Source organism: Malus sylvestris, chromosome 4 (assembly GCF_916048215.2).
Source record: "Malus sylvestris chromosome 4, drMalSylv7.2, whole genome shotgun sequence".
Classification (NCBI taxonomy): domain Eukaryota; kingdom Viridiplantae; phylum Streptophyta; class Magnoliopsida; order Rosales; family Rosaceae; genus Malus; species Malus sylvestris.
In genome coordinates this window covers 635315-660855 of record NC_062263.1, presented here as the reverse complement: position 1 = coordinate 660855, position 25541 = coordinate 635315, and the positions used below count along the sequence as shown (strand labels likewise).

The window sequence follows — 25541 nt, the reverse complement described above, 5'->3', positions numbered from 1 at the left end:
GTTAAATAGTTGTTGAGATCGAACGGACCGTGGGAAGCCACGTGGCTTCCCAACGGTAACTTTGAAGTCTGAAAAGGCTTCTGTTTTTTCTGAAAAGTTGTCGGGCAACGCGCCCCCACGCTCAAATGGGGTGCATGCGCCTGACAGAAAAAAAAAAAAAAGGGGCTAGAGCTCGGGCTCGCGGTCTGTCAACTCTTCACAGGCCCGGAGCTCGGGCTCCTTCACACTGGAGCAAATCCACAGGGCCTTAGGGCCTTTTATGCTGCCTGTCCCTCGAGCAATCGATAAGGGTGGAGTTGCTCTTAGGATTGCAAGATGCACAACATAATTAGAAAAAGGGGTGTGATATCCACACACCCCTTTTTACTTCTCACACACCCTTCTAAGTTTAAACCGTTGAATTGGGTGAATTGAAGAATATCAAATGGTAGAAATTAACAAAACGTGGAAATAGACAACAAAACGGACCAAACTTTCCACCAAAATCACCAGTTCAACTTCAGGGACCAAACTTTCTACGAAAATCACCGGTTCGCTACCAACCAACCAAACAATGCCCTGTAATCTTTGAATGTAGCCAAGCCAGCGTATCCACCATCGTCCATCTATGATCTGTCGTCTACCTACCCAAATCTACTTCCCCTTCAATAACCTAACCATCCTCTCTCTCTCTCTCTCTCTCTCTCTCTCTCATTATAACTGTTTTCCTGGTAGTCATCGCCGCATTAAATGATGTGCACTTGTATTTAAGCAACCCTCACCAGCTCCCTCAATTTTCCACCTGCATTGTCTCCTTCATCAGTACGCAGCGGAGATACCAAGAAAAGCAAATGGGTGGTGACGGAAAGGTTTTCACTTTGGCTCAAGTCTCCGAGCACAACACCCCCAAGGACTGCTGGCTAATCATCAGTGGCAAGGTTCTCCCTTTTCCCATTTTTCACCATATCATATGAAATCCAATCATCTTACTTGCTTCTTGGATTATATTCTATGTCTTTATATTATATTTGAAGGCTTTGATTCACTAGGGATTGGGAATTTGAATTCTTTGCCTGCGAGTTTAAGCATACATATGATGAAGATTGACAATTGGGTTCCTTGTTAGAATCATGGATCTTGGTTTTTTTTTTTTTTTTTTTTTTTTTGTGTTTTTTAAATAAACCCACCTGAAAGAATCTGTTGTTTTTTACTTTGGTGAAGAAGAATCTGTTGCTATGCATGTTAAAATTCATGCCCATAATGTAAATCTTGACGAAGTTTCGGTTAATTTCATACCACGAAACTTTGGTTGAGCTGATTATGTTTATGGCTTGCTGATAGTGCAATTGATGACTTATGTTTAGGGACCCTGATGGATTGGTCCACTATGATCTTTAGATATAAATTCACATGGATGTGTTTCTGTAGAGCATACTACTAAATGGTTGCATTTGCAATTTGGTTGCTAGTGATTCGACCAAGACTGTATGGCATAGGAATCTGGATATGGGACAACCTGATTTAAAGAAAATATAAAACGTAATTTTTTAAATGCTTATACTATTACGCCAAGTCCTTTAACGTAAACTCAAATAATGTTAGCACTAAATTGCGTTTTCTAAGACGGATTTTACTAATTTCAGTTTCAAAATTATACTTGTTTAGAACTTTCTAGCTGGTAACTGTATTTTGAGACTAATGATGTGCCTAGTAAATACTTTGGACTTATTTACTTCTCTATGAGGTTTAGAAAGTATGGAAGTACATGGCATAATTGCATAATATAGTCCCTGTTAGGTACTAACCATGTACGTAAGAGGTAGTGTATTCTAAAATGTGCACTAGACCTTGAAAAATTGAGGGAATAGCCTGTTTTTAAATGCCATCGTTCAATATGTGTGGGTTTGATTGAACTTCATACTTTGGCTTTAAGTCTTCAAGATTGGGGTTTTGATAAGTTTAAGTGTTTATGGTGGCAAAAGGTTTGGTTCACTTGTGAAGGAATTACTGAAAGTGTATCAGCAGATGCCTGTTTTCTTAGAAGTGGAAAGCTTGTTCACCGTTGTTGGTACTGTTTTTTTCATTTTTAAATGTTTTTGTATTTTTTATCAAAAAAAGAGGTCTGTTTCATCAACAAATGGAAGCATTTCATTTGTGGCTTTTTCTTCCGAAGTTCTTTTTGGAGTCTAACGTACCGAACATCATGAAGCTTAAATTTTACACATCTCTCTTAAGTAATTCAGGAAGTCTGGGAGTTTGAGGATTTTGAAATCCCTGGAAGAAGTACTATGATCTCTTCCAATCTATTCAACATCAGACTGATGGGCTTAGAGTCCAAAATTATGCTGAAGTAGGTAACAGGGATGCCTACCTTGACCTTTAGAAAGGACAAGTGCCAATGAAACTCTTTCTCATTGATTTAGAATACTATTTTGTTCCTCTTATATCTTTGTAGTTTACTCCAATAATAGTATCTATATTTTTACTGTCACTTTAGTAATTTATTTGGTATTTGTCTTACTAAGCTTTAGGATTTGGATAGAAACGTCTCCTTCTCTTGTTCTGCAAATCTATGAGTATATTTTGAAACACTATCTTTGATGTGTTGACATGCTTAGTGATGAGATTCGCTTGTTGTTTTTGTTTTGTTGTTATAAAGATTAAGACAAACTCCGCCTATGTCTTACATGGCCGGTCCCAAGCCCGGATAAAGGAGGAGGGGGAGGGCGTCAGGTAGTCGACAGCCGGCACTCCATGATCACGTCGAATCCTTATGAAAATGAATCCAGAACAAAATCGCGCTAAAGCTAGGGCGTCACAATTAAGTGGCGCGCTGTGTGGCCTGAGCACAGTGATAAGTGAGCAAGGGTCGCTTGATCTCCATCGGCACCCGGATGCAGTGTTAAATGAGCAAGGGGGCCATAGAAACTTCTTTTCGAACGACTCCACTCAAAGTTGTTTGGGAGCATATGCTCCTATCAACTTTACCCGGGACACACAAAAGAAGTACTTTGATCCTATTAGACGGGGGAGGGTGAAGAAGCTAGGACAGAAGGGTAGAGTTCAAGAGAGCAAAATGCGTTTAGGAACGTGGAATATAGGAACCTTAACGGGAAAATCTATGGAAGTAGTGGAAGTTATGGTGAGGAGAAGGATAAATATTATGTGCCTACAAGAAACTAAGTGGGTTGGTAGTAAGGCAAAGGATCTAGAAAACTCAGGGTTTAAACTTTGGTATTCGGGCACAAATAGAACGAGAAACGGTGTTGGCATCATCGTGGACAAGATCTTGGTACAAGATGTTGTAGATGTCAAGAGGGTAGGAGATAGAATCATGGCAATCAAGATTGTAATAGGACAAGAACTTATCAATGTGATTAGTGCGTACGCACCTCAAGTAGGGTTGGATACGAGTTTGAAGGAGAAATTTTGGGAAGATCTTGGAGACTTGGTGCAAGGAATTGCTCAGACGGAGAAGTTATTTATAGGAGGAGATTTAAATGGACACGTGGGCAGGGAGACAGGCAACTATGGAGGTTTTCATGGTGGCCATGGTTTTGGGGAGAGAAACGAGGATGGGGAAGCTATCTTGGATTTTGCAATGGCATATGATCTCTTCTTAGCCAACACCTTCTTTAAGAAGAGAGAAGAACATGTGATCACCTACAAGAGTGGGTCGTCAAAAACACAAATAGATTTTCTTCTAATGAGGAAAGGGGATCGTATAACTTGTAAGGATTGCAAAGTTATACCAGGAGAGAGCGTGGCTAATCAACATCGCTTGTTGGTGATGGATGTACATATCAAAAGAGTAAGACAAAAGAACAAGACTTGGAAGTGCCCAAGGACTAGATGGTGGAATCTAAAAGAAGAAAAACAAGCCATTTTCAAAGAGAAGGTAATCACCCAATGTGTGTGGGATAGAGAGGGGGAAGCTAGCCAAATGTGGGATTCCATGGCTAGTTGTATCCGAAAAATAGCAAAAGAGGTATTAGGAGAGTCCAAGGGCTTTGCCCCACACCAAAAGGAATCTTGGTGGTGGAATGAGGAGGTACAAACAAAGGTGAAGGCTAAGAAGGAATGTTGTAAAGCCTTATACAAGGAGAGGACTGATGAAAATGGTGAAAGGTATAGAAAAGCGAAGCAAGAGGCGAAGAAAGCTGTCAGAGAAGCTAAGTTAGCGGCTTACGACGATATGTATAAACGACTAGATACCAAAGAAGGAGAGTTGGATATCTATAAACTATCTAGAGCAAGGGAAAAGAAGACAAGGGACCTAAACCAAGTGAGGTGCATCAAGGATGAGGATGGAAATGTTCTTGCTACAGAGAACGCGGTTAAAGACAGATGGAGAGGTTATTTTCATAATCTTTTCAATGAAGGACATGAAATGAGTGCTTCTTTAGGGGAGTTGAGTAACTCAGAAGAGTGTAGAAACTACTCTTTTTATCGTCGAATCCGGAAGGAAGAAGTGGTTGTAGCTTTGAAGAAGATGAAGCATAAAAAAGCAATAGGCCCAGACGATATACCAATCGAAGTGTGGAAACTTTTGGGAGAGACAGGTATAACATGGCTCACTGACCTTTTCAATAGGATTTTGAAAACGAAGAAGATGCCAAATGAGTGGCGAATGAGCACTTTGGTGCCTATCTACAAGAATAAGGGCGACGTACAAAATTGCATGAACTATAGGGGTATTAAGCTAATGAGTCATACAATGAAGCTCTGGGAGAGAGTCATTGAGCATAGATTGAGGCAAGAGACACGGGTTTCGGACAACCAATTCGGGTTCATGCCAGGGCGCTCAACCATGGAGGCAATCTATCTCTTACGAAGATTGATGGAAAGATATAGAGATGGGAAAAAGGATTTACACATGGTCTTTATAGATTTGGAAAAAGCGTATGATAGGGTCCCAAGAGACATTCTTTGGAGGATTTTAGAGAAGAAAGGAGTACGAGTAGCATATATCCAAGCTATAAAGGATATGTATGAAGGAGCAAAGACTGCCGTAAGAACTCATGAAGGACAAACCGAAAGTTTTCCCATAACTGTAGGATTACATCAAGGCTCATCCTTAAGTCCTTACCTTTTTGCGTTGGTAATGGATGAGTTAACACGACATATTCAAGATGATATTCCTTGGTGTATGCTTTTCGCAGACGATATAGTGTTGATAGATGAAACTCAGGAAGGGGTAAATGCAAAGCTTAACCTTTGGAGAGAAGTGTTGGAATCTAAAGGTCTTCGCCTAAGCCGATCAAAGACAGAATATATGGAGTGCAAGTTCAGTGCAAATGGAGGCCAAAACGAGTTAGGGGTGAGGATCGGAGATCAAGAAATACCAAAGAGCGACCGTTTTCGTTACCTAGGATCTATCTTGCAAAAGAACGGAGAATTAGATGGAGATCTCAACCATAGAATACAAGCTGGATGGATGAAGTGGAAGAGTGCATCCGGTGTGTTGTGTGACCGCCGTATGCCACTGAAGCTCAAGGGAAAATTTTATAGGACGGTAATAAGGCCGGCGATGCTGTATGGCACAGAATGTTGGGCGGTGAAACATCAACACGTACACAAAATGGGTGTAGCGGAGATGAGGATGCTTCGTTGGATGTGTGGGCACACGAGAAAGGATAAGATTAGGAATGAGGATATCCGGGGTAAAGTAGGAGTAGCCGAAATTGAAGGAAAGATGAGAGAAAATCGGTTACGGTGGTTTGGACATGTGCAAAGAAGGCCTACTGACGTTCCGATTAGAAGATGCGACTATGGGACAGAGGTTCAGGGCCGTTGGGGTAGAGGAAGACCTAGGAAAACTTTGGAAGAGACTCTAAGAAAAGACTTAGAGTACTTGGATCTAACGAAGGACATGACACAGGATCGAGCACAATGGCGTTCTAAGATTCATATAGCCGATCCCACTCAGTGACTTGGATTTTCCAAGTCTCCAACCGAGAAGTTTTCCTCACTCGGGAAATTAAGGGAACACTACCCCAACCTACATGCTCCACTCAGAAAGCTTCAACATACAAGCTTTAACAAAAGAAAATTCAAAGAACTTAGCGAAGAAGGCTTTGGTGTATTTAACACAATACGTTGAAATGAAGGAAAGCTTATTTATTGATATCCCCGATAAGCTACAAATATGTACATATACATGAGTCAAAATAAGCACACAAGAGGGAGCCTTCACAAAGGTTGCTTAGGAGAAGTCTCAGCAGTCGGTAGAGCCCCAGAAAGAGAAGGCACCGGAGGGGGATCATTTGGAGCCTCAGTACTAGACAGAACCCTAGAAGGAGGAGGCATCAGAGGTTGATCATTTGGAGCTTCATTACGCGGTACAGCCCCAGAAGACGAAGGCAATAAATGCCTTTGGAACAAACCCACAAATCTCTGATGATCAAGTAAAACCTGACCATCAGTTTCCTTCATCTGGTCAAGCTTCCTCTTCATGTTTGTAGCATAGTCATGTGCGAGCCGGTGCAACTGTTTATTCTCATGCTTGAGCCCTCTAATCTCCTGTTTGAGACTCATCACTTCAGCCGCCAATGATTCAACTTGGCGGGTTCGAGCAAATAGGCGTTGGGCCATATTAGACACAGAACCTGCACACTGAACACTGAGAGCCAGCGAATCCTTAACAGCTAACTCATCAGACCGTTTGGAAAGTAGTCTGTTATCTTTGGGAGTGAGAAGGTTCCTGGCCACCACCGCAGCGGTCATATCATTCTTCATCACGGAATCCCCAACGGTAAGAGGACCAGTAGGGGAGACGAAGGATGGGCGCCATATGTTGTCTGGAGAAGGCGGGGCTGCCTCTTCAACAAGGTTCAAGTCAAAACGACGGTCGGAGGGGCCAGACATTTTCAAAGGTGTTGAAGAGAGAAGAGGTCGGACAAATCAAGATCTTAGAAGTGCAAGAATGAAGCTTCTACTGGTGGAGATTCAAGTGTGCTTTGGAACTTAATGCCAGCCCCTATAAAAATCTGCACTCGACGAAGCTTCAGAAATCGAAGAGGCGCCTGCTCAGAAATCGAAGAGGCGTTTGCTTTCTCAAAAGCTGGGCTGCTTAGAGATCACGAGGGTTGATCTCAGAAATCGAAGAGGCGTTTGCTTTCTCAAAAGTTGGGCTGCTCAAAGACCACGAAGGCCGATCTCAAAAATCGAAGAGGCGCTCGCTTTCTCAAAAGCTGGGCTCCCCAGAGACCACGAGGGCCGATCTCAGAAATCGAAGAGGCACCTACTTTTCCAGCCTTGTCAGCACCTGTCACACGCACACTCAGTTTTGCGGAAATTATGGGCATTCTGTCAAAGACTTCTGGGGAAGTAGAAAACACATGAATCTTACTGTTCAATCACCCACTTCCCACACGCAACAATAGCTCATGGGTACCACAGATAACTTTGCCAAAGTTCTCTGCCAAAGTTGAGCATGTGAAGCTTGCAGCTCCCACTACATCGCTCTGACCAAGAAGGGTAAAAGAATAGCAAAGAAACAGCACTAACAAAGTTTAGACCCATAAATTTTGAAGGTCTAGCTACCATATTATTACCCACAAGGGTAAAGGAAAAGTACCACTGCTGGATAATTGGAAAGTCCCTGTGTGTCAACCTCTGTGCTTCGTGGCAAGGTAGACTAGCAAACATGCCCAACCTTTACTCACATTCGAGAAAACACTCCCAATAAGATTGCTTGCTCCAAAATCGAAGAGGCACCGTCCTTCGAATCTCAAGAGCCAGACTCCCAACATGACTACTTTCTCAAAATCGAAGAGAGGGTAAAGGAACAGTACCATTGCTGGATAATTGGAAAGTCCCTGTGTGTCAACCTTTGTGCTTCGTGGCAAGGTAGACTAGCAAACATGCCCAACCTTTACTCACATTCGAGACAACACTCCCAACAAGATTGCTTGCTCCAAAATCGAAGAGGCACCGCCCTCCGAATCTCGAGAGCCAGACTCCCAACATGATTATTTCCTCAAAAATCGAAGAGACACTGCTCTCCGAATCTCGAGAGTCATACCCCCAGCATGATTGCTTTCTCAAAAATCGAAGAGGCATCGTTCTCCGAATCTCGAGAGCCAGATACTACAGACCACTTTTTCAAAGTGCTCTGACAGAGTTAAAACATGTGAAACTGGCAGCTCCCACTATCGTGCTATGACCAAGCAGGGTAAAGGAATAGCATTACTACTTGTTGTTAGGGAGACTCCTATATATGTCGACCTCCATCCCCAACGGACAGGCAGACCTGCAAAAATGCTCAACCCTTCATCATATCGGAGAGGGCACTCCCAACGAAGCCTTTCGAAATATTCAGCTTTCTTTCCCCCCGATAATACCTCTGCAAACAAGCTATACTAGAGCAAGAATATCTCATATCATCAGGGTTAAAAGCAAGAGTATCCCATATCATGCTTTTTCCCTGTCTTTTCTTTTGGCCTTGTTTTTACCTGCAAGACAAGGAGAAAGAGAGCAATCAGTCAGCACTTGGAATCAAGCTTCCAGCCAGGAACTGACTGCCTGGAACCCCTTACCTGATTACTTACCTGGCATTGCTCTCGAGTACTCATCTTCAACATCTTATGTTTCCAGGGAAGATTCCGCATCTGCTTGAGGAACAGATAGGGCAAGTGCGAAGGATACAAGGAAGCATGTGGAGACAAGCGTAACAGCACACGTGCCGATACATTCATTACTCTGTCAAAAGCAAAAGTATCCCATATCAGCAGGGTGGAACGTACTCTAGATTTGATGGACTTGTTTTGACCCTCAAATTCTTCAGTCGGCCTTATACTCTGGAGGAAACCAGAAAACCCTCCAGCTCAGTTCAAGAATAAGCCTGTGGAAAGTTACTTCTTCAAAAGCAAAAGTATCTCATATCATCTCTTCTCATTTTTCTTCTCTTTATCCTTCATGCTGCTGCAAGATGGGGAGAAGGTGAACAATCAGTCGGAGCTCTGATTGCTTACCTTGTCTGTCACCTCTTTCAGCAGACCCCCTAGCTCGGCGACTTGGGGGACTCCTACTACATGGTTTGTATCGCGCTTGACCAAGCCTGAAACTACGAGTAAGCTTCAAGTGAAATTGATACATTACCTTGTGCATCTCCACCAGTTAAAGATACCACCCCTGGATGGAGGAAGAGTACTTCCAGAGAAGATGCCACATCTACCTATGAGACAGATAAGGCAAGTCAAGACGACACCACACTCCGATACTTAGAAGTTTCGTGATTACGAGATCATTCTCCCACAATATTTCCTAATGTCATTTGTACTAAATCATTCACTTGTACTCACTAAATGAGAGCTTGAACCTATGTACTTGTGTAAACCCTTCACAATTAATGAGAACTCTTCTATTCCGTGGACGTAGCCAATCTGGGTGAACCACGTACATCTTGTGTTTGCTTTCCTATCTCTATCCATTTATATACTTATCCACACTAATGACCGGAGCAATCTAGCGAAGATCACAAAAAGCGATCGTTTTCGCTACCTAGGATCTATCTTGCAAGAGAACGGAGAATTAGATGGAGATCTCAATCATAGAATACGAGCTGGATGGAAATAGTGCATCCGGCGTGTTGTGTGACCGTCGTAGGCCACTGAAGCTCAAGGGAAAATTTTATAGGACGGCAATAAGGCTAGCGATGTTGTATGGCACAGAATGTTGGGTGATGAAGCATCAACACGTACACAAAATGGGTGTAGCGGAGATGAGGATGCTTCGTGGGATGTGTGGGCACACGAGAAAGGATAAGATTGGGAATGAGGATATCCGAGGTAAAGTAGGAGTAGCCGAAATTGTAGGAAATATGAGAGAAAATCGGCTCCGGTGATTTTGAACATGTGCAAAGAAGGCCGACTGACGCTCCGGTTCGAAGATGTGACTACGGGACAGAGGTTCAGGGCCGAAGGGGTAGAGGAAGACCTAGGATAACTTTGGAAGAGACTCTAAGAAAAGACTTAGAGTACTTGGATCTAACGGAGGACATGACACAAAACCGAGCGCAATGGCGTTCTAGGATTCATATAGCCGACCCCACTTAGTGGGAAAAGGCTTTGTTGTTGTTGTTGTTGTTGTTATAAAGATTAAGACACATCCAGTTTAAGGATGCTTAGATAGGTACTTGCAAAGGAAGAATTGACTTTGCGTATAGCTGTTATAGGCAAAAGAATAATGTTTCTATGGACAGATGTAGGCATGAAGATGGCCAAAATAATTAGCTGCTGTGTGGTCATATAGAATTATGCTTCCTGTCATCAAGTAAAATTAAGCTCATCGAGCTGATTACAGTATAGAATTCTACATGTTTCCACATATAAGACAATATCTTCTGATCATTTCCTCTTTTGTTTAAAGGTGCATTTTAGGAACTAGAGGTGTGCTTGAAGTCTTCATAGTTTTACACTATCACTAGACATTGAATGACCAAACTAGGATCTAAACTATCAAGGTGTTCGGTATTTCTGTCTTTTTTCTACCATAAGACAGATAGCGTGCTTGCTTTTCTCCCCCAGTTATATCATCTAAATACCGCCAATTTCTTTTTTTGGATCAGGTTTATGATGTGACCAGGTTCTTGGAGGACCATCCTGGTGGTGATGATGTTTTGGTGTCAGCAACGGGTATGATGTTAAATGAAATCTCTTAAAGAATTAATTTTTAAATTCATCAAGAATTAGCGAGCAATATACAAACTTCATTTAACATTTGAGTTCATCATTCACATACAGAGTCCGACCAAATTGAGCCTTTAGTAAGCTTATTTAGTGGTCACTTTTTGTTGGCCACTTTTCAATGTGTTTCAAGCATCCGAATCTATTTTTGCTAGCATTTATTCAGTTATCATCCTTGATTCCCCTTTGGATGCAGAGACATCTGATTGTGATCAAATAAATAGACGATCATAGTGCTTCAGTTAACGCTGAATTGTGGTGTTGATAATCAAATAATTAAATAATTCTCTATTTCACCATTTAGTTGATTCTTTACAAGGTTGACACTTGAATGGAGACTTATAAAACAGACTGTTTTTATTGTTGAACCACACTGCAGGGTCGGATTTATAGTATCCCGCAATAGTAGGAATAGGAGGGATTTGATAAACTCTATGTATGATATTTATGCATGTAATATTCTTTAACAAGCCCCTCAACTTTGTTAAGCATGTTGACTTCACTGTATCAACGGCATGATCAACGGGCCTGCAGAGATCTGCAATGTTTGTGATTTTCCCTATTGAAAATCTTCTAGTATATGTGTATGCTGTTTCTTGTCTCTTTATGCTTTTCTTTGAATACGAAGAGAACTTCACGTTGCTATATGTACTTTCCCAGGGAAGGATGCAACTGATGATTTTGAGGACGTGGGTCATAGCGAGAATGCCAGAGGTATGTTGAAGGACTTCTACGTGGGAGAGATTGATGCCTCTACTATCCCCAAAAGTACCACATATACTCCGCCGAAGCAGCCTAATTACAATCAGGACAAGACTTCAGAGTTTATCATCAAACTTCTCCAGTTCCTGGTTCCCATTGCAATCTTGGGTTTGGCTTTTGGCATCCGCCTTTACTCCAAGTCATCTTAAGGTTCATTTAAGGTTCTAGATTATGTTATTGCGACATAATTATTAGTCATTTGTGACAAACGAATACTACTCGGTTGGTTCGGGCGATCTGAGACTTGTCTCACTGTGTTGTCTTGCATCGGATGATATTTTACTGGTATTGTGTGCTTCGTAATCGTAACTGTTTCACATTTTTCTATTTATTTTTTCTTTAAAAAGGAGAACAATTGGTGGCAAGTTACGGTTATCCACCTCTTCCAGGCACGGGAAGGTTTTGGAGAATTTCACCCTACCCGTGGCCACAGTCAAGCAAACTCATCAGCCCAGAGCATCGAATCCGGAGCCAAGTAATTATCACGTGCACCAGGGAAACCCTATTAAACCCAATACAAGCTCGCCCATTTACACTCGAATATCAATGCCCGTCTGTAAAAATCAACTGGTAATTATGTGAAGCTTTTGAAGTGGAGAAGAATCAAAAGGATATGCTTTATCGGATTAATAAACAAGGAAATGGTGGACAATCATGAGACTCAAGAAACATATCGGTCCCCCATGACATTACTTGCAAGAAATCTCTAGATTAATACCTTATAACTCATTTTGGAAACTTCATGGTGCTTCTATTCAACCTATTGCGTTATGAGTGGTTTTTTTTATTTGAACAATCGATATTATCTACATTTAGAAGTGGGGGAGTGGGCTAAGCCTTATAATGGGTTAGCAATAATGTGGTTCAAATTTGCTTTTGACAAGAATCAAACCTAAAACTTCTCACTTGCAAGTGAAGAGGATACATTAGACCATAGTACTAAGCGACATCATAATTTTAAACCATAAAGGTAAAATGTTAAAATTGAAACTTCACGACTCCTTTTGAAATTATCCCTAAACTATAAGGGTAAAATGTAAGTAATCCAATATTCAATGTTGATATCAATGCAGTATAAAACATAATAGTAAACTAGTGATAACCTGTAAGAAACGAGTAATGCTACTCTTATCATATTTTTTATACCACATTTGTACCACGTCTTTAATAGAGGTAGAATCTACCAACGCACATGTGTGTTCCATATCTTCAAGTGTTCAACATGTGGTGTGAGGCTAATGTCCGAGCTTATTACTTGTGGTTGTCCATCTTAGTAAACCAAGGTAATGAGGTCATCGGGTCCTTAAGTGGTGACCACAACTTAGTCGAGCAGACCTGGATGATGAGCTTATCTGCTCTTGTTGTTGGTCCTAACAAAACCAAAGCAATGAGGTCAGCTCAGTTTGGCAATGATATGTAGGAGTGGAGTGTGTACGCGACGAGTCCTTGTTGGTGTATTCAGCTTGAAAATGTATAGGTGTAAACAAAGCTACAGGGATTACCCAAATCTATTGGACTCGATTCTCTGCTCTTCTCTTTCCATCCCCTCCTCTTACATTTTCTTAATTTGTCTTTCTCTTGCTATAAAAAAATTAATATAAGATATTGATGTGGTTTAAACGTGACCGTTCAAATAGGAGGAGAGGGAAGGAGAGGGAAAAAAAGAGGGAAGAGAATCCTACTCCAAATCTATTTCCCCTTCATTCCCTGTCACCTCTACTTGATTAGCATTGTTTGCCTTTTCCTAGTAGTCCTCATCGTAGGGGTGCTTTCCGTCATACTTCAAAGTCTGAAATAAAACGTGAAGTATTTGGTCCGGAGAAAGTGCTAGCCATTGTTATTCGGGAGACACTAAAACTCGTTTTACTGATAATATTATGTTAAACCAAATAATTGGTGTCTTGAAGAGTCGTCTTTTCGGCTCGGACTCTCCCACTTTCAGTTGTTGCTTTTCTTTCTGTTACTAGCATATCTTTGATACTTTCCCAAGGAAGTCTCCAGGTATTTCTCTCATTTAATCTTTTTTGCTTATACTAAGGGGGTAGGGAAATCTGCACCGATTTCACACTTTTTACAATTTGGCACCTTTGAATATACTTTTTCGCCACATAATAGACAATCTCTAATGCAACTAAGATTTAATCTCATCGCTCAATAAATATTTGTCATGTGTTTTAAAATGCACTATCGTCCAATAGACGACAGACAAATGATGAATTACTGACACAAAAGAAACTCTTCAAACAATGACGTGTGACAAACACTGGCCCTCTTTGCTTTCAAACACAAATTGGGTCAACGTTGGAGTAAATAAGTTTAGGTACCGTACTCTTTTTTGGAAAGAGATCCTCTCGGGATCTTTTTCACCAAAGTTACCGGATCAAGTGATCCGGACCTTCTAAATTTCATTCAACAGTAAAAAATTATCACAGCTTTTAAAAGGTCAAAACAGGTGGATTGTTAGATAAAATTTAGAAAGTCTGGATCACTTAATCCGGTGACCTTGGTGGAAGAAATCCGAAGAGGATCTGTATCCTTTTTTTCTGGCTCCATGCAGCAAGTACCGATGACGTGTTGATTTGCAGTGTTTGAGCAGATGAAATAACAGGTATTAAGTAACAGTGCCCCTATTTGGTCAATCTTCATAGTAGACAATGGCGGGCCATTACATAACAGGTATTCTTCAGCTAGCATTCCACCATAAAAAAAAACACCAACTCTACCATTACATAACTGAAGTGGTTAGGGATATAGATACAGAGAGAAAATGAGTGGAGAAACGAAGGTTGTGTGTGTAACAGGAGCCTCCGGCTACGTAGCGTCATGGCTTGTGAAGCTCTTACTACAAAGAGGTTATGCTGTCAAAGCTTCTGTTCGTGATCCGAGTATGTATTACTTCTACTTCCCTTCTTCCTCCTTTTCTCGACTTGCAATTATTTTGTTACCGTTCATTTTCAAATTCTGGGTTTTGTATTTTGTATTTTTGTCTTCAAAAAGAAATTTATCGGATCTAAGTCATATTCTGAAATAGTGTTCTTTTTTTCATGGTGAAACCGAAATTTTGATCTGAAGAGACTTCTTTCCCTTCCAGCCCTCCCCCAGCGCAATTTGTTCCCATATTTGACTGAGAATTTTTATCAACTAGCAAATTATCAAGGTTGGGAGATCTCTAATTTTGGGCGTGTGCCTTCGTGGTGACCAGATGATTTCATTGAAAATTTTAATTGAGGAAGATAAATCCGGGTTATTTATTTATTTATTTTAATTTTGATGCAGAAGTGATGGGAAGTATTGGTTGATTGTTGGGGTGAAAACAAAACTCGATTTTCTAAAGGAACCAATAAAAGATGGATATTTTTTAATGTCTTATTATACAAAAAGAGTGAAGTGTTTTTATAAGTATTTTTCGACTTGTATAATGACATATGACATATATTCTTACATTCCGAGTGCGTTGAAAATCTCTTGAGTGAAGGAGGTTGAAGGTGAATAGTTGTAGGGGTGAGGTCCATTATGTTTTAAAAAATTTAGCATAAAACGTCATTTATTATTTTAAATATTTTTGTTTCTATGCTGAGTGTTAGTGACATTGACTTCAACAAAATTGTGGAAATGTCACGAAATCATTTAACAGTCAATTTAACAATTTGACAAACAATTGTATAACATAACAATTAAAACATAAGTTTGTGTATAACATTTTTATATTTCAAATATGAGGTATGAGTTTGCAATTCCACCCAAACCTAAGGGTGAAAAATGTAAAAGTGAAGTTAGCATCCTACCTCTTGCGATTGTAACTTTGAGTTTTAACGATAACAATAAAATAAAAGGTAAAGTGAATAGTATCAGAATTGCCTTTTTAACGTAAAAATGTGGTTTTTCGTTAAAATAAACAGTACCGGAAGCTTTTCGTTATAGTTAATTTGATAAAGTTGAATTGAAAACTAGTGCTTTTGTTTTGGATGACAAACTGTGTATCCAGTTATTTTATTTTATTTCTTGGAAAGTTGTAGTATCCTTGGGCCAACTCAGTAGTTCTTTTTATGCATTCCACAGATGATACAAACAAAACAGAACACTTACTCTCACTAGATGGAGCAAAAGAAAGGCTTCATTTGTTCAAAGCAGATTTACTAGAAGAAGGATCTTTCGACGCTGTAGTTGATGGATGTGTTGGTGTTTTTCATACAGCATCTCCTGTTCAATTTTCAGTCACTGACCCACAGGTTTGCCCTTTCACTTCATGCTTCAAATATTCCAACTATGTTGTTAGAAAATCGATATGCTTTCAACAATGATGTAGAAACCAGCCTGATATTTTTCTTCTTCCATATTTCAGGCTGAATTAGTTGAGCCTGCAGTTAAAGGAACGCTTAATGTTCTACAATCATGCGTGAAATTCCCCGCTGTTAAGAGAGTGGTTATGACATCTTCTATGGCTGCAGTAATGTCGACTGGAAAACCTCTGACCTCTGATGTGGTTGTGGACGAAACATACTATTCGGATCCACTTTTTTGTGAGAAGATCAAGGTATGTCTGTGTACGTTCCCGTTCTATTTATAATTTTGAATATAGAGGTAAGCATAACACAAGACAATGTAGTACATGATGATGACTACAAACTCATATGAACTCCCTTCTTCATTTGTTCAGCAATGGTATCGTCTCTCAAAAACTTTAGCTGAGCAGGCCGCCTGGAAATTTGCCGAAGAAAATGGGATTGACTTGGTTACATTACATCCAGGGTTTACGATTGGTCCACTATTACGGCCAACTCTTAATATCTCCATCAAGTTTTTTCAGAATCTCATGAGTGGTACAATTCATCCCCTTTGTGTTTAACAATATTCTTTGTGAAGCCAGCTATAAATTGTGTTTTGTTTCTCTTTCGTGGTCAGGTATCGAAACACCGTTTATAAACTACCCATTTGTAGACGTTAGAGATATTGCCTCTGCTCATATTCAAGCATTTGAAGTTCCTTCAGCTAAAGGTAGATATTGTTTAGTTGCCCAGGTTGCTGACGGACCTGATACTCTCAAGATTTTGCAACAACTTTACCCCACATTGTGCCTTCCGGAGTTTGGCAATCCTTCTGACTCAAAGTTTCAAGTGTCCATAGAGAAAGCAAAAGGTTTGGGAATCAATTTCCTTCCTCTGGAAAAGAGTATCAGAGACACTGTTGAAAGCCTCAAGGAGAAGGGCTTCCTCAACATTTGAATTCTGCTACTTGCAGCAATTTGTTACAGAGAGTAATCGATCAAATAATTGGGAAATGAAGTTGGTTTTTTGCTTAAGTATTCCAAATAGATGCTTGACATCATATCTGTCCTGTCAAAATGTTAAATGTATTCTGTAGAGTGCCTCAGAGTTGTCTAGGCAAATGCTCAGTAGTTGCTTTTGGATCTTTAATAAATATATGGCTCATGTGTAATTTGCAATGTTTCAAATTTGTTAATCTTTAGAGATTGAAGAACTCAACAGAAGAAATAAGAAAGAAGTACTCAGAGAAGAAGAAGATAATCTTTTCTGTATATTTCATTGATGAATACAAATGAGCTATCAAGTTGAGATTTCTTTTCCCTTTATCTCTTGCCTATTTGTTATTTGTTCCACACACAATCTTGCATATATTTGGTTGACGCTTTCACACGTTGTCTTGTAGATTGGTACTAAACAACTTTCCTAATATCATTGATTGTCACCTCAGTTTCTATTTTGTAGAACTGTGTTCATGGAAATCTCTCTACATGAACTGAAATATGGGTCTCTTAGTGGCATGGCATCTCTTTTCATTTCCTCATATGCATGCAAAATGCGCTTTAATTTGAAAAGATGAACAATAAGGCCAGCCGAAAAGAGGAAGCATAACCGTTGCCCAGAATATCGCCGTTCTTCAGTATGTGCACCCTTGCAGACGTCAGGCCACAAGTGCCCATGCGACATGCCTTCGTACGAATGCACTACCGTCAATTGTTATGAACTACTGGTGGTGGCACCGAGCTGATCCAACCTAAGAGTATATCCACCCGTTTGTGGAAGGCAATGACAATTGAAGGACAAAGACAATAAAATTGTCCTTACTATTCACTTCAAATAGTAATTGTCTTTGTGCAAGTCCACTTGTTTGGAAGAAGAAAGGGCAAGACAAAGGAGATTACGATTTACATATATATTTTTTATTTTTTATATTTATGTTTTCTAGGCCTTATTTTCCACATGTCATTATTTCTCAAATAAAATCTAATTCCAATAAATATTTGGGAGGTAGAGAACAAATATAGCAGATTGTTGTAAAAATAAATATTGAGTTGTGGTGTGAAGAATGAAGAAGGAAGAACATTGAGTTATATAAAAAAACAGAGTATTCTTTTGGAATTTTTGGAATTTTTTACTATTACAATAATCTTGGTTATTGATTTTCAACACTATAACCGTTGGAACGTCAGTGCCACGTGGTAGCTAACCAAAAAGGATAATTTTTTTTTATCGTTGGAAATCCAACGGATCCAAATGGAACGGCTCCGAATCTTGGCCATTAATTTTCAACATTATAATTGTTGGAACGTCAGGATTGTGCCACGTGGCAGCTAACCAAAATGGACAATAATTTATCGTTGGAAATCCAACAAATCCAAATGGAACGGCTCCGTTGTGTACCACATGCCTTTCCCCTAGTTGGCCTCTCATTTTCCACCGGTGGAGCAAAGTTTCTTTGGGCAAGAAGGCAGTTTCACACCTTGCAATTGGGAACTGCTAGAGATGTTCTAAATGTTCAAATTGCCCTTACTCACTCTACAGGAGGAAGGGCAAAGCAGATTTCTCTGACCATATAAGCTAGATGGAGTTCGGAAGTGGTATTTATTTGTTATTTACAAGATTTAAACTAAAGATCTCTCACTTAAATATCATAAGACTGCAGTAGGTTTTAAAGTTTAGTGTACTAATTAAGTGACTACACTCCAAAAATCGCCGTAACTTACCTCATCATGAACACCTCAAAGGAGTGGTAGAGGATGATTGCCAAAAAAATTTGTGGTGGAGGAGTGCCACAAAAATGAGTGGTGGACGAGTGCCAAAATAATCATCCCATTAAAAACTAATAATCAAGCTTAGAGAAAGAGAGAGAGAGAGAGATGATTACTGGAGAAGGGAAGACTGTGTAACAGGAGCCTCGGGTTACACAGCATCACGGTTGGTGAAGCTCTTATTGCAAAAGGGTTATACTGTCAAAGGCACTGTTCGTGACCCAAGTCAGTATTTCTTAACTTGCTCATATATGGTGGTTCTTGGAATCCAAAACTTTTATGCAAAAAGACAGGACTTGCAGCAGTGCTTTCGTTTGGATGTCATGTTTTGTATGTCAACAATTTATAGTTTTCTAATTACGATTTCATTAGATTCGGACCGTAAAATATTAAATTGGCCGAATTCATTTATAAAGTAAACTCGGGAATTAGTGTTTGTTGGCCACCTTATTAGTGGACATACCAACAGGATCCTCTTCGGATTCCTTTGATGAAGATCTTAGAGATTTGTGAATTATATCCGTTCATTTTACATTATGTGGTCATTTTTTTATCAAGTATTGTATATATTTATTTTTAAATTAAAAAATTTAAAATGATTTATAACCGCACGATGTAAGATGAACGACGATTCACAAATCTTCAAGATCTTTACAAAGAGGATCCGGACTCAGTGGACATATGCATGCTAATGCCCTCATGCTTGTATTTTCAAACCACAACACATTTTTAATGGTGACAAGACAAGCACTAAGGGAGCGTTTGTTGCATCAAACTATCTCGGATTGGACTAACTTTAGGGACTAAACTGGATTGGCTTGGCATGGACTAAATAGTATAAGAATAATGAAGCGTTTGATGTAATATAAGACTAAATCACGGACTAAATTATTTTAGAGCTAAAATACTTTTTTGTTATTGTCTTATTCATTTTATTAATATTTACACACTTTTTTTATTTGATTCTCTCTCCCCATCCCCCTACTTTTCTTCTCTGGTTTGCATTTTCTTCTTCGCAAGCCCAGATTTGCTTCCACTAATAATCAAACCTAGAAACTAATAAGGGTAAAACTGTAAACAGTTAAGGTTGTTATGGTTGTTTTGTAATTAGTGAGTGATGAGTTGATGAAGGTGTAATTAGTTAGCTATCTAATACTAGTGAGTAACTAGTATATAAGGCATCAGGGTGTAATCTTATTGAGTTAATGAAAATGAAAGGATAATTTTCCTAATATGGTATCACTCGCCTAAGTCCTACGATAGCCGATCCTCTCCTTCTGCTTCCCGCTTCTTCCTCTTCGAATCTTCAAACCCTAGAAATCTCCCGCTTCTTAATCTTCGATTCTTCCAACCCTAGTAATCACCATGGCTGGATCTCCTTCTTCTGGATCTGCTTCTTGTCCTAATTCTTCTCTCTCCTCGACGACATCGTCGATTACGATCCAAAATATTGGATCTATGGTGCCGATCAAGCTCACATCGACAAACTATCTCACCTGGAGTGCTCTGTTCGCTCCCATCCTTCGCCGGTACAATCTCACCGGAATCATTGACGGCACGATGTCTGCTCCGCCGAAATACCTTCTTGACTCCTCGGGTACTCAAACTTCTACTCTCAATCCTCAGTATGTTACTTGGTTTGAGAATGATCAGAATATCTTGATTTGGATCAATTCTACTCTCTCGGATGCCCTAATTCCGTACACTGTTGGAGTTAATTCAGCCCGTGAGCTCTGGTCCAAATTGGAATCGCGACTTGCAACGGCTTCGCAATCGCACATTCATGAGCTTCGTTCTCGTCTTCGTAGCATCACGAAGGGTGATTCTACGGCTGCGCTCTATCTTCAACAAATTGAAGAAATCGCAGATGCTCTTGCCAATGCAGGCGCTCCAATCGAAGATTCTGAGTTGATTTCTGTCATTTACATGGTTTGCCCTCTGAGTATGAGTCTTTCATTGATGCAATCCAATTTCGCCTGGGTTCAACCACTATTGATGAACTTCATGGGCTGCTTTTGAGTAAGGAGCTTCAACTGACTGCTCGCAAGAAAACCTCACCTTCTACTCCCGTTCAAGCTTTTAATGCTTCTGCTGGTCTTCTTCCCACACCTCTTGGTGATTTTGGTCCGCAAGCAATCTTTACTCAGAACGGCTCTTCTTCCCAATCCTATGGTACTCCAAATCGTGGCAATTTCTCTCAATCTCGTAATTACACAAATCGTGGTTCACAGCGGAATCATCAAGGTTTTCAGGGCAATCAACGATTCAATCGCGGGTTTCAGGGTAATCCTCGTTACAATCGTGGTCCTCGTTCTCAGTACAACAATTCTCACAGAAAGATTTCCTGTCAAATTTGTCGCCAATTGGATCATGAAGCTGTTGAGTGTCCTCAGCGCATGAATCCCAATTTTGGTAACAAGAACTCTCCAGCTGCTTATCATGCCTCTACCCCTCCTACTTGGCTTCTTGATTCTGGTGCGAGCTCGCACATGACTCATTCCTCCACCAATTTGCAGAATCCTGAGCCTTACACTGGACCTGAGCAAGTGTATATTGGTGATGGCAAAGGTTTGCCTATTCTCAATTCTGGTTCTTCTACACTTAATACTGGTTCTCATTGTTTTGATCTTAACACTGTCTTGCATGTTCCTCATCTTAAGCAAGATTTGATTTCCGCAAATCGGTTTATTCTTGATAATTGGTGTTCTATTCATTTGTATCCTTTTCACTTCATTGTGAAGGATCTTTCTTCAGAGAAAACGCTTTTTAAAGGTCCTGTGAGAGCTGGTTTCTATCCATTTCATGCATCTTCTATTGCTGGTAATCAAAAGGCATTTGCTGCTTCTGCTAAAGCTTCCCCGCAGACTTGGCATCATAGATTGGGTCATCCTGCTCTCAACATTCTTCGTAAACTAGCAACTCATTCTTGTATTTCAGTTTCTAGTGCTTTAAATAAATCTGTGTGCTCCAGTTGTGCTCTAGGCAAGAGTTCCAAGTTGTCTTTTGCTTCTGTTTCTTGTACATCCAGTAGGCCTCTAGAGCTCTTGCACACTGATGTATGGGGTCTTGCACCACTCCTTTCTGTTAATGGATATCGCTATTATCTCATTTTTGTTGATGACTACACCAAGTATACTTGGTTTTTTCCTCTCAAGTCTAAATCTGATGTCTTTGATACATTTGTGCAATTCAAAGTGTTGGTGGAAACTTTACTCAGTACTAAGATTGTTATCTTGCGATCTGATTCTGGTGGGGAATTTCTGAGTCTCAAGTTTATCCGGTTTCTTCAAGAACAAGGCATTTCCCATCAGTTAAGCTGCCCTCACACACCTGAGCAAAATGGTTGTGCTGAGCGCAAGCACCGGCATTTGGTTGAAACTGCTCGAACTCTCCTAGCAGCATCCAAGGTTCCTCAGTCTTATTGGGTTGAAGCTTTTGCCACAACTATCTATCTCATCAATCGGATGCCAACAACCACCAACTTCTCACCTTGGGAACTACTATTTCACAAATCTCCAGATTACACCTCACTGAAAATTTTTGGATGCCGATGTTTCCCATGGTTGAAACCTTATACAACTTCCAAGCTTGATCCCAAGAGCAAGGAATGTGTTTTTTTGGGGTACAGTTTAAACCACAAAGGCTATAAATGTCTTGATCCTTCCACTGGCAGAGTGTATCTTTCAAGGCATGTTATTTTTGATGAAGTTACATTTCCTTTTGCTCAACAGGATCATCCTCCGCCATCACATTCCAGCTCTAGTTCTTCTCCTTTGCAACCATTCAATCCTATTCCCACCACTTTAACTTTTCCTTCTCTATCTCAACCTTCTTCCTCTTTGTCTCCTCTCTTATCTCCAACTCCCTCTTCACCCTCTCCATCCCCATCTCTTCATGTCCCCTCTTCTACTGCCTTATCTAACCCTCCTCTTTCTGCACCCTCAATCCCTCTCAATACTCATTCCATGCAAACCCGATCCAAATCGGGTATTTTTAAACCCAAAGCACTTATGGCAACCAAGTATCCCATCTCTTCTGATCTCTCTCCCGATTATACACCTTCTACCTATCTTCAAGCCTCTAAACATCATCATTGGCGTCGAGCAATGCAAGAAGAATTTAATGCTCTCATTCAAACTAGAACTTGGTCTCTAGTTCCTGCATCTCCCACTCAGAACTTGGTTGGTGCGAAATGGGTGTTCCGAATCAAACGAAAACCGGATGGTACTATTGATAGGTACAAAGCTAGGCTTGTTGCAAAAGGCTTCCATCAGCAGCACGGTATTGATTATACTGAGACATTTAGTCCAGTTGCTAAGCCTGTTACTATTCGGTTACTTCTCACTTTGGTTGCTAAGTTTGATTGGTTTCTCAATCAACTTGATGTCCGCAATGCTTTTTTGCATGGTAACTTGACAGAATCTGTGTTCATGATCCAACCACCAGGATTTGAAGACCCTACCAAGCTAAATCATGTTTGTCATCTCCATAAATCTTTGTATGGGCTCAAGCAAGCCCCCAGGGCCTGGTATGACAAACTCACCACTGCATTGAAGTCTCTGGGTTTCTCAGGTTCCTCAAATGATCATTCTTTATTTGTCAAGAAAGCTCCTGCATTGATCTTCATTTTGGTCTACGTTGATGATATTATTGTTACTGGACCGAATGCTCAAATCTGCCAAGATGTTATTTCTCAGCTCAGTTCTTTATTTCCTGTCAAAGATCTTGGTCCTCTTCATTACTTCCTTGGTATTGAAGTCAAGCGGTCTTCATCTGGTATCCTTCTCTCTCAACACAAGTATATTCTTGATCTTCTCTCCAAAGCCCACATGGAAGGCTCCAAACCTTGTGTCACTCCTCTTAGTACAACTAAATTGGATCATGACTCTTCTCTGCTTGATAACCCTGAGGAATATAGATCTTTGGTTGGTGGTTTGCAATACTTAACATGGACACGGCCAGATCTGTCTTTTGCAGTTAATTTGGTTTGTCAATTTATGCACTGTCCGAGACAAGCTCATTTTCAGGCCGTCAAACGCATTCTCCGATATCTAAAGGGTACCCTGTCTCTTGGCTTATGGTTTCCCAAATGTCCTAAACCTCTTACTCTTACTGGTTTCTTTGATGCCGACTGGGCCGGTTGCAGTCTTGATCGCCGATCTACTGGGGGGTTTTGTGTCTATTTGGGTGACTCCCTTATAAGCTGGAGTGCCAAGAAACAGCCTATTGTGGCTCGGTCATCGACCGAAGCTGAATATCGATCTTTGGCTAACACTGCAGCTGAACTGACATGGATAAGTAAGCTTCTACTTGATGTTGGTCTTGCTCTTCCTTCTTCCCCTCAGATTTGGTGTGACAACATTTCTGCCATTTCATTGGCTAAAAATCCAATCTTCCATGCTCGAACCAAGCATGTGGAGATTGATTATCACTACATTCGGGAAAGAGTGCTTGCTCATCAAGTTCAAGTTTTGTTTGTGTGTACTCAAGATCAGGTTGCTGATATATGCACCAAGGCTCTGTCCAAGCACAGATTCCATCTTCTCCGGGACAAACTCTCCCTTCGGATACCTCAGTTCGGTTTGAGGGGGGATAATAAGGGTAAAACTGTAAACAGTTAAGGTTGTTATGGTTGTTTTGTAATTAGTGAGTGATGAGTTGATGAAGGTGTAATTAGTTAGCTATCTAATACTAGTGAGTAACTAGTATATAAGGCATCAGGGTGTAATCTTATTGAGTTAATGAAAATGAAAGGATAATTTTCCTAATAGAAACTTCCTCTTTTTTTATTTGCTTTCTCTTCAATTAAAACTCATATTTCTCTTCTTTTAATTTACTTTCTCTTCATATCAAATCCAGAAAAATCCCAATTTTTTTTTTCAATTTGCAAAGGCTCGGATCGTCGGATCTACAAATCGACGACAAACTTGCATATGCATCCTCCTGGCAGAGCGCTTGGCGCCCTCGAGGAAGATGCGACGATCAGTGGCACGAGATCTAGAGATGCAGCCTACGGGTAGGGCCTGTGCGAGAGCTGGTGCTACTGAATCGGTTGATTGTAGGCCGAGAAAGAGGAAAAGCTTAATTGCAGCAGTTGGGGATCTGTGGAAGATGAAGAGGAAGACGACTGAGGAAGTCAAAGCATCAGCACGGTGATGAAGCGAAGCGATGGTCTTAGCAATCCCATCCTTTTTGCCTGGCCTCGCTAAGCCCAGCTAGCGAAAAGTTTAGTCGGAATGAGTCCGAGCTAGTCCCATTAAACTTAGTCCTAGCTTGCACCAAACATGGCTTAATAATCTTAGCTAAACTAGTCTAGTACAGTGAGACTTAATGAGTGCAAACAAACACACCCTAAGAGTCTAAGATTTCGTATCAAAGACGAGACCAGAATGCTACAATTTTAAGTGGCTAGCAAAGCAAAAGCCTCCCCCTCCCAAATTTATGGAATCAACTATATTGTCCGTATTATGAGTACCGAAATAGGCAAGCTAACTATGATCTGACGCGCATTTTTTACCCACAGCGAGCAAGCTAATGGAGAATCTACAAAAGTTGTTTTCAAATTGATTACATTTGTATTTGTGATATATGATATAAAAAAACCGTAGTTATTCACTGTTCGATTTTAATCTAAAATTAAAAGAGAAGATACAACAAAATTTTATTGGATACTAGAATCTAAGAGAACAAGTGTGAAAATGAAAATGCGAGACCAAAGTCCCACATCGGTAAGAGATCAAATCATGTAAGGGCTTATAAGAGGCTGAGTTATTTTTTTATATTGTCAATTGGTTTTATGGTAGAACCATAACTTTCTTCATGGTATTAGAGCATGTTTGCCCACGTGTGAAGCCCAACAGCCACATATGCTCCACGTCATCCCATTCGCATTATTCATTCCACGTCATTCCGTTTGTGTTATCCATGTGTTAAGTTTGAAAATTCGCCACACATGATGAGACGTGTGAGAAGTTAAATTACTTCTTATATTATTAATTAATTTTATATGGAATCTCCGCTTTTTTCAAGAAGTCAGTGTGATATATGGAGCTAGCTCTTGTTGTGGAATATTATTGATGAAT

General features: G+C 40.3%; 2 protein-coding genes across 3 annotated transcripts; both read left to right on the top strand.

Moving 5' to 3' along the window:
• Window positions 1-639: 639 nt before the first annotated feature.
• On the top strand, window positions 640-11760 carry LOC126618064 (cytochrome b5-like). The gene is made up of 3 exons (XM_050286162.1): window positions 640-917; window positions 10550-10616; window positions 11328-11760. Exons 1-3 carry the CDS (start codon window positions 831-833, stop codon window positions 11576-11578), a joined length of 405 nt encoding a protein of 134 aa, XP_050142119.1. The 5' UTR covers window positions 640-830; the 3' UTR covers window positions 11579-11760.
• Window positions 11761-14118: 2358 nt separating this feature from the next.
• On the top strand, window positions 14119-16872 carry LOC126618059 (phenylacetaldehyde reductase-like). Of its 2 annotated transcripts, none has more exons than XM_050286156.1 (5): window positions 14119-14314; window positions 15489-15658; window positions 15772-15963; window positions 16087-16249; window positions 16440-16872. In XM_050286156.1, the coding sequence occupies exons 1-5, from the start codon at window positions 14197-14199 to the stop codon at window positions 16649-16651; spliced, it is 855 nt and encodes a 284-aa protein (XP_050142113.1). In that variant the 5' UTR covers window positions 14119-14196; the 3' UTR covers window positions 16652-16872. The 2 variants fall into 2 exon arrangements, with proteins under 2 accessions (XP_050142113.1, XP_050142112.1); XM_050286155.1 differs by having other exon boundaries at window positions 14120-14314; window positions 16332-16872.
• The last annotated feature ends 8669 nt before the right edge of the window (window positions 16873-25541 follow it).

Excerpts from the sequence above, each read along its gene's own strand:
- LOC126618059 (XM_050286155.1), top strand. The coding sequence starts at position 14,197 with ATGAGTGGAGAAACGAAGGTTGTGTGTGTAACAGGAGCCTCCGGCTAC. Across the intron at positions 14,315-15,488 it reads AGCTTCTGTTCGTGATCCGA|ATGATACAAACAAAACAGAA; the intron begins GTATGTATTACT and ends TGCATTCCACAG. Across the intron at positions 16,250-16,331 it reads TTTTCAGAATCTCATGAGTG|GTATCGAAACACCGTTTATA; the intron begins GTACAATTCATC and ends TTTCGTGGTCAG.
- LOC126618064 (XM_050286162.1), top strand. The coding sequence starts at position 831 with ATGGGTGGTGACGGAAAGGTTTTCACTTTGGCTCAAGTCTCCGAGCAC. Across the intron at positions 918-10,549 it reads GGCTAATCATCAGTGGCAAG|GTTTATGATGTGACCAGGTT; the intron begins GTTCTCCCTTTT and ends TTTTTGGATCAG. Across the intron at positions 10,617-11,327 it reads TGTTTTGGTGTCAGCAACGG|GGAAGGATGCAACTGATGAT; the intron begins GTATGATGTTAA and ends GTACTTTCCCAG.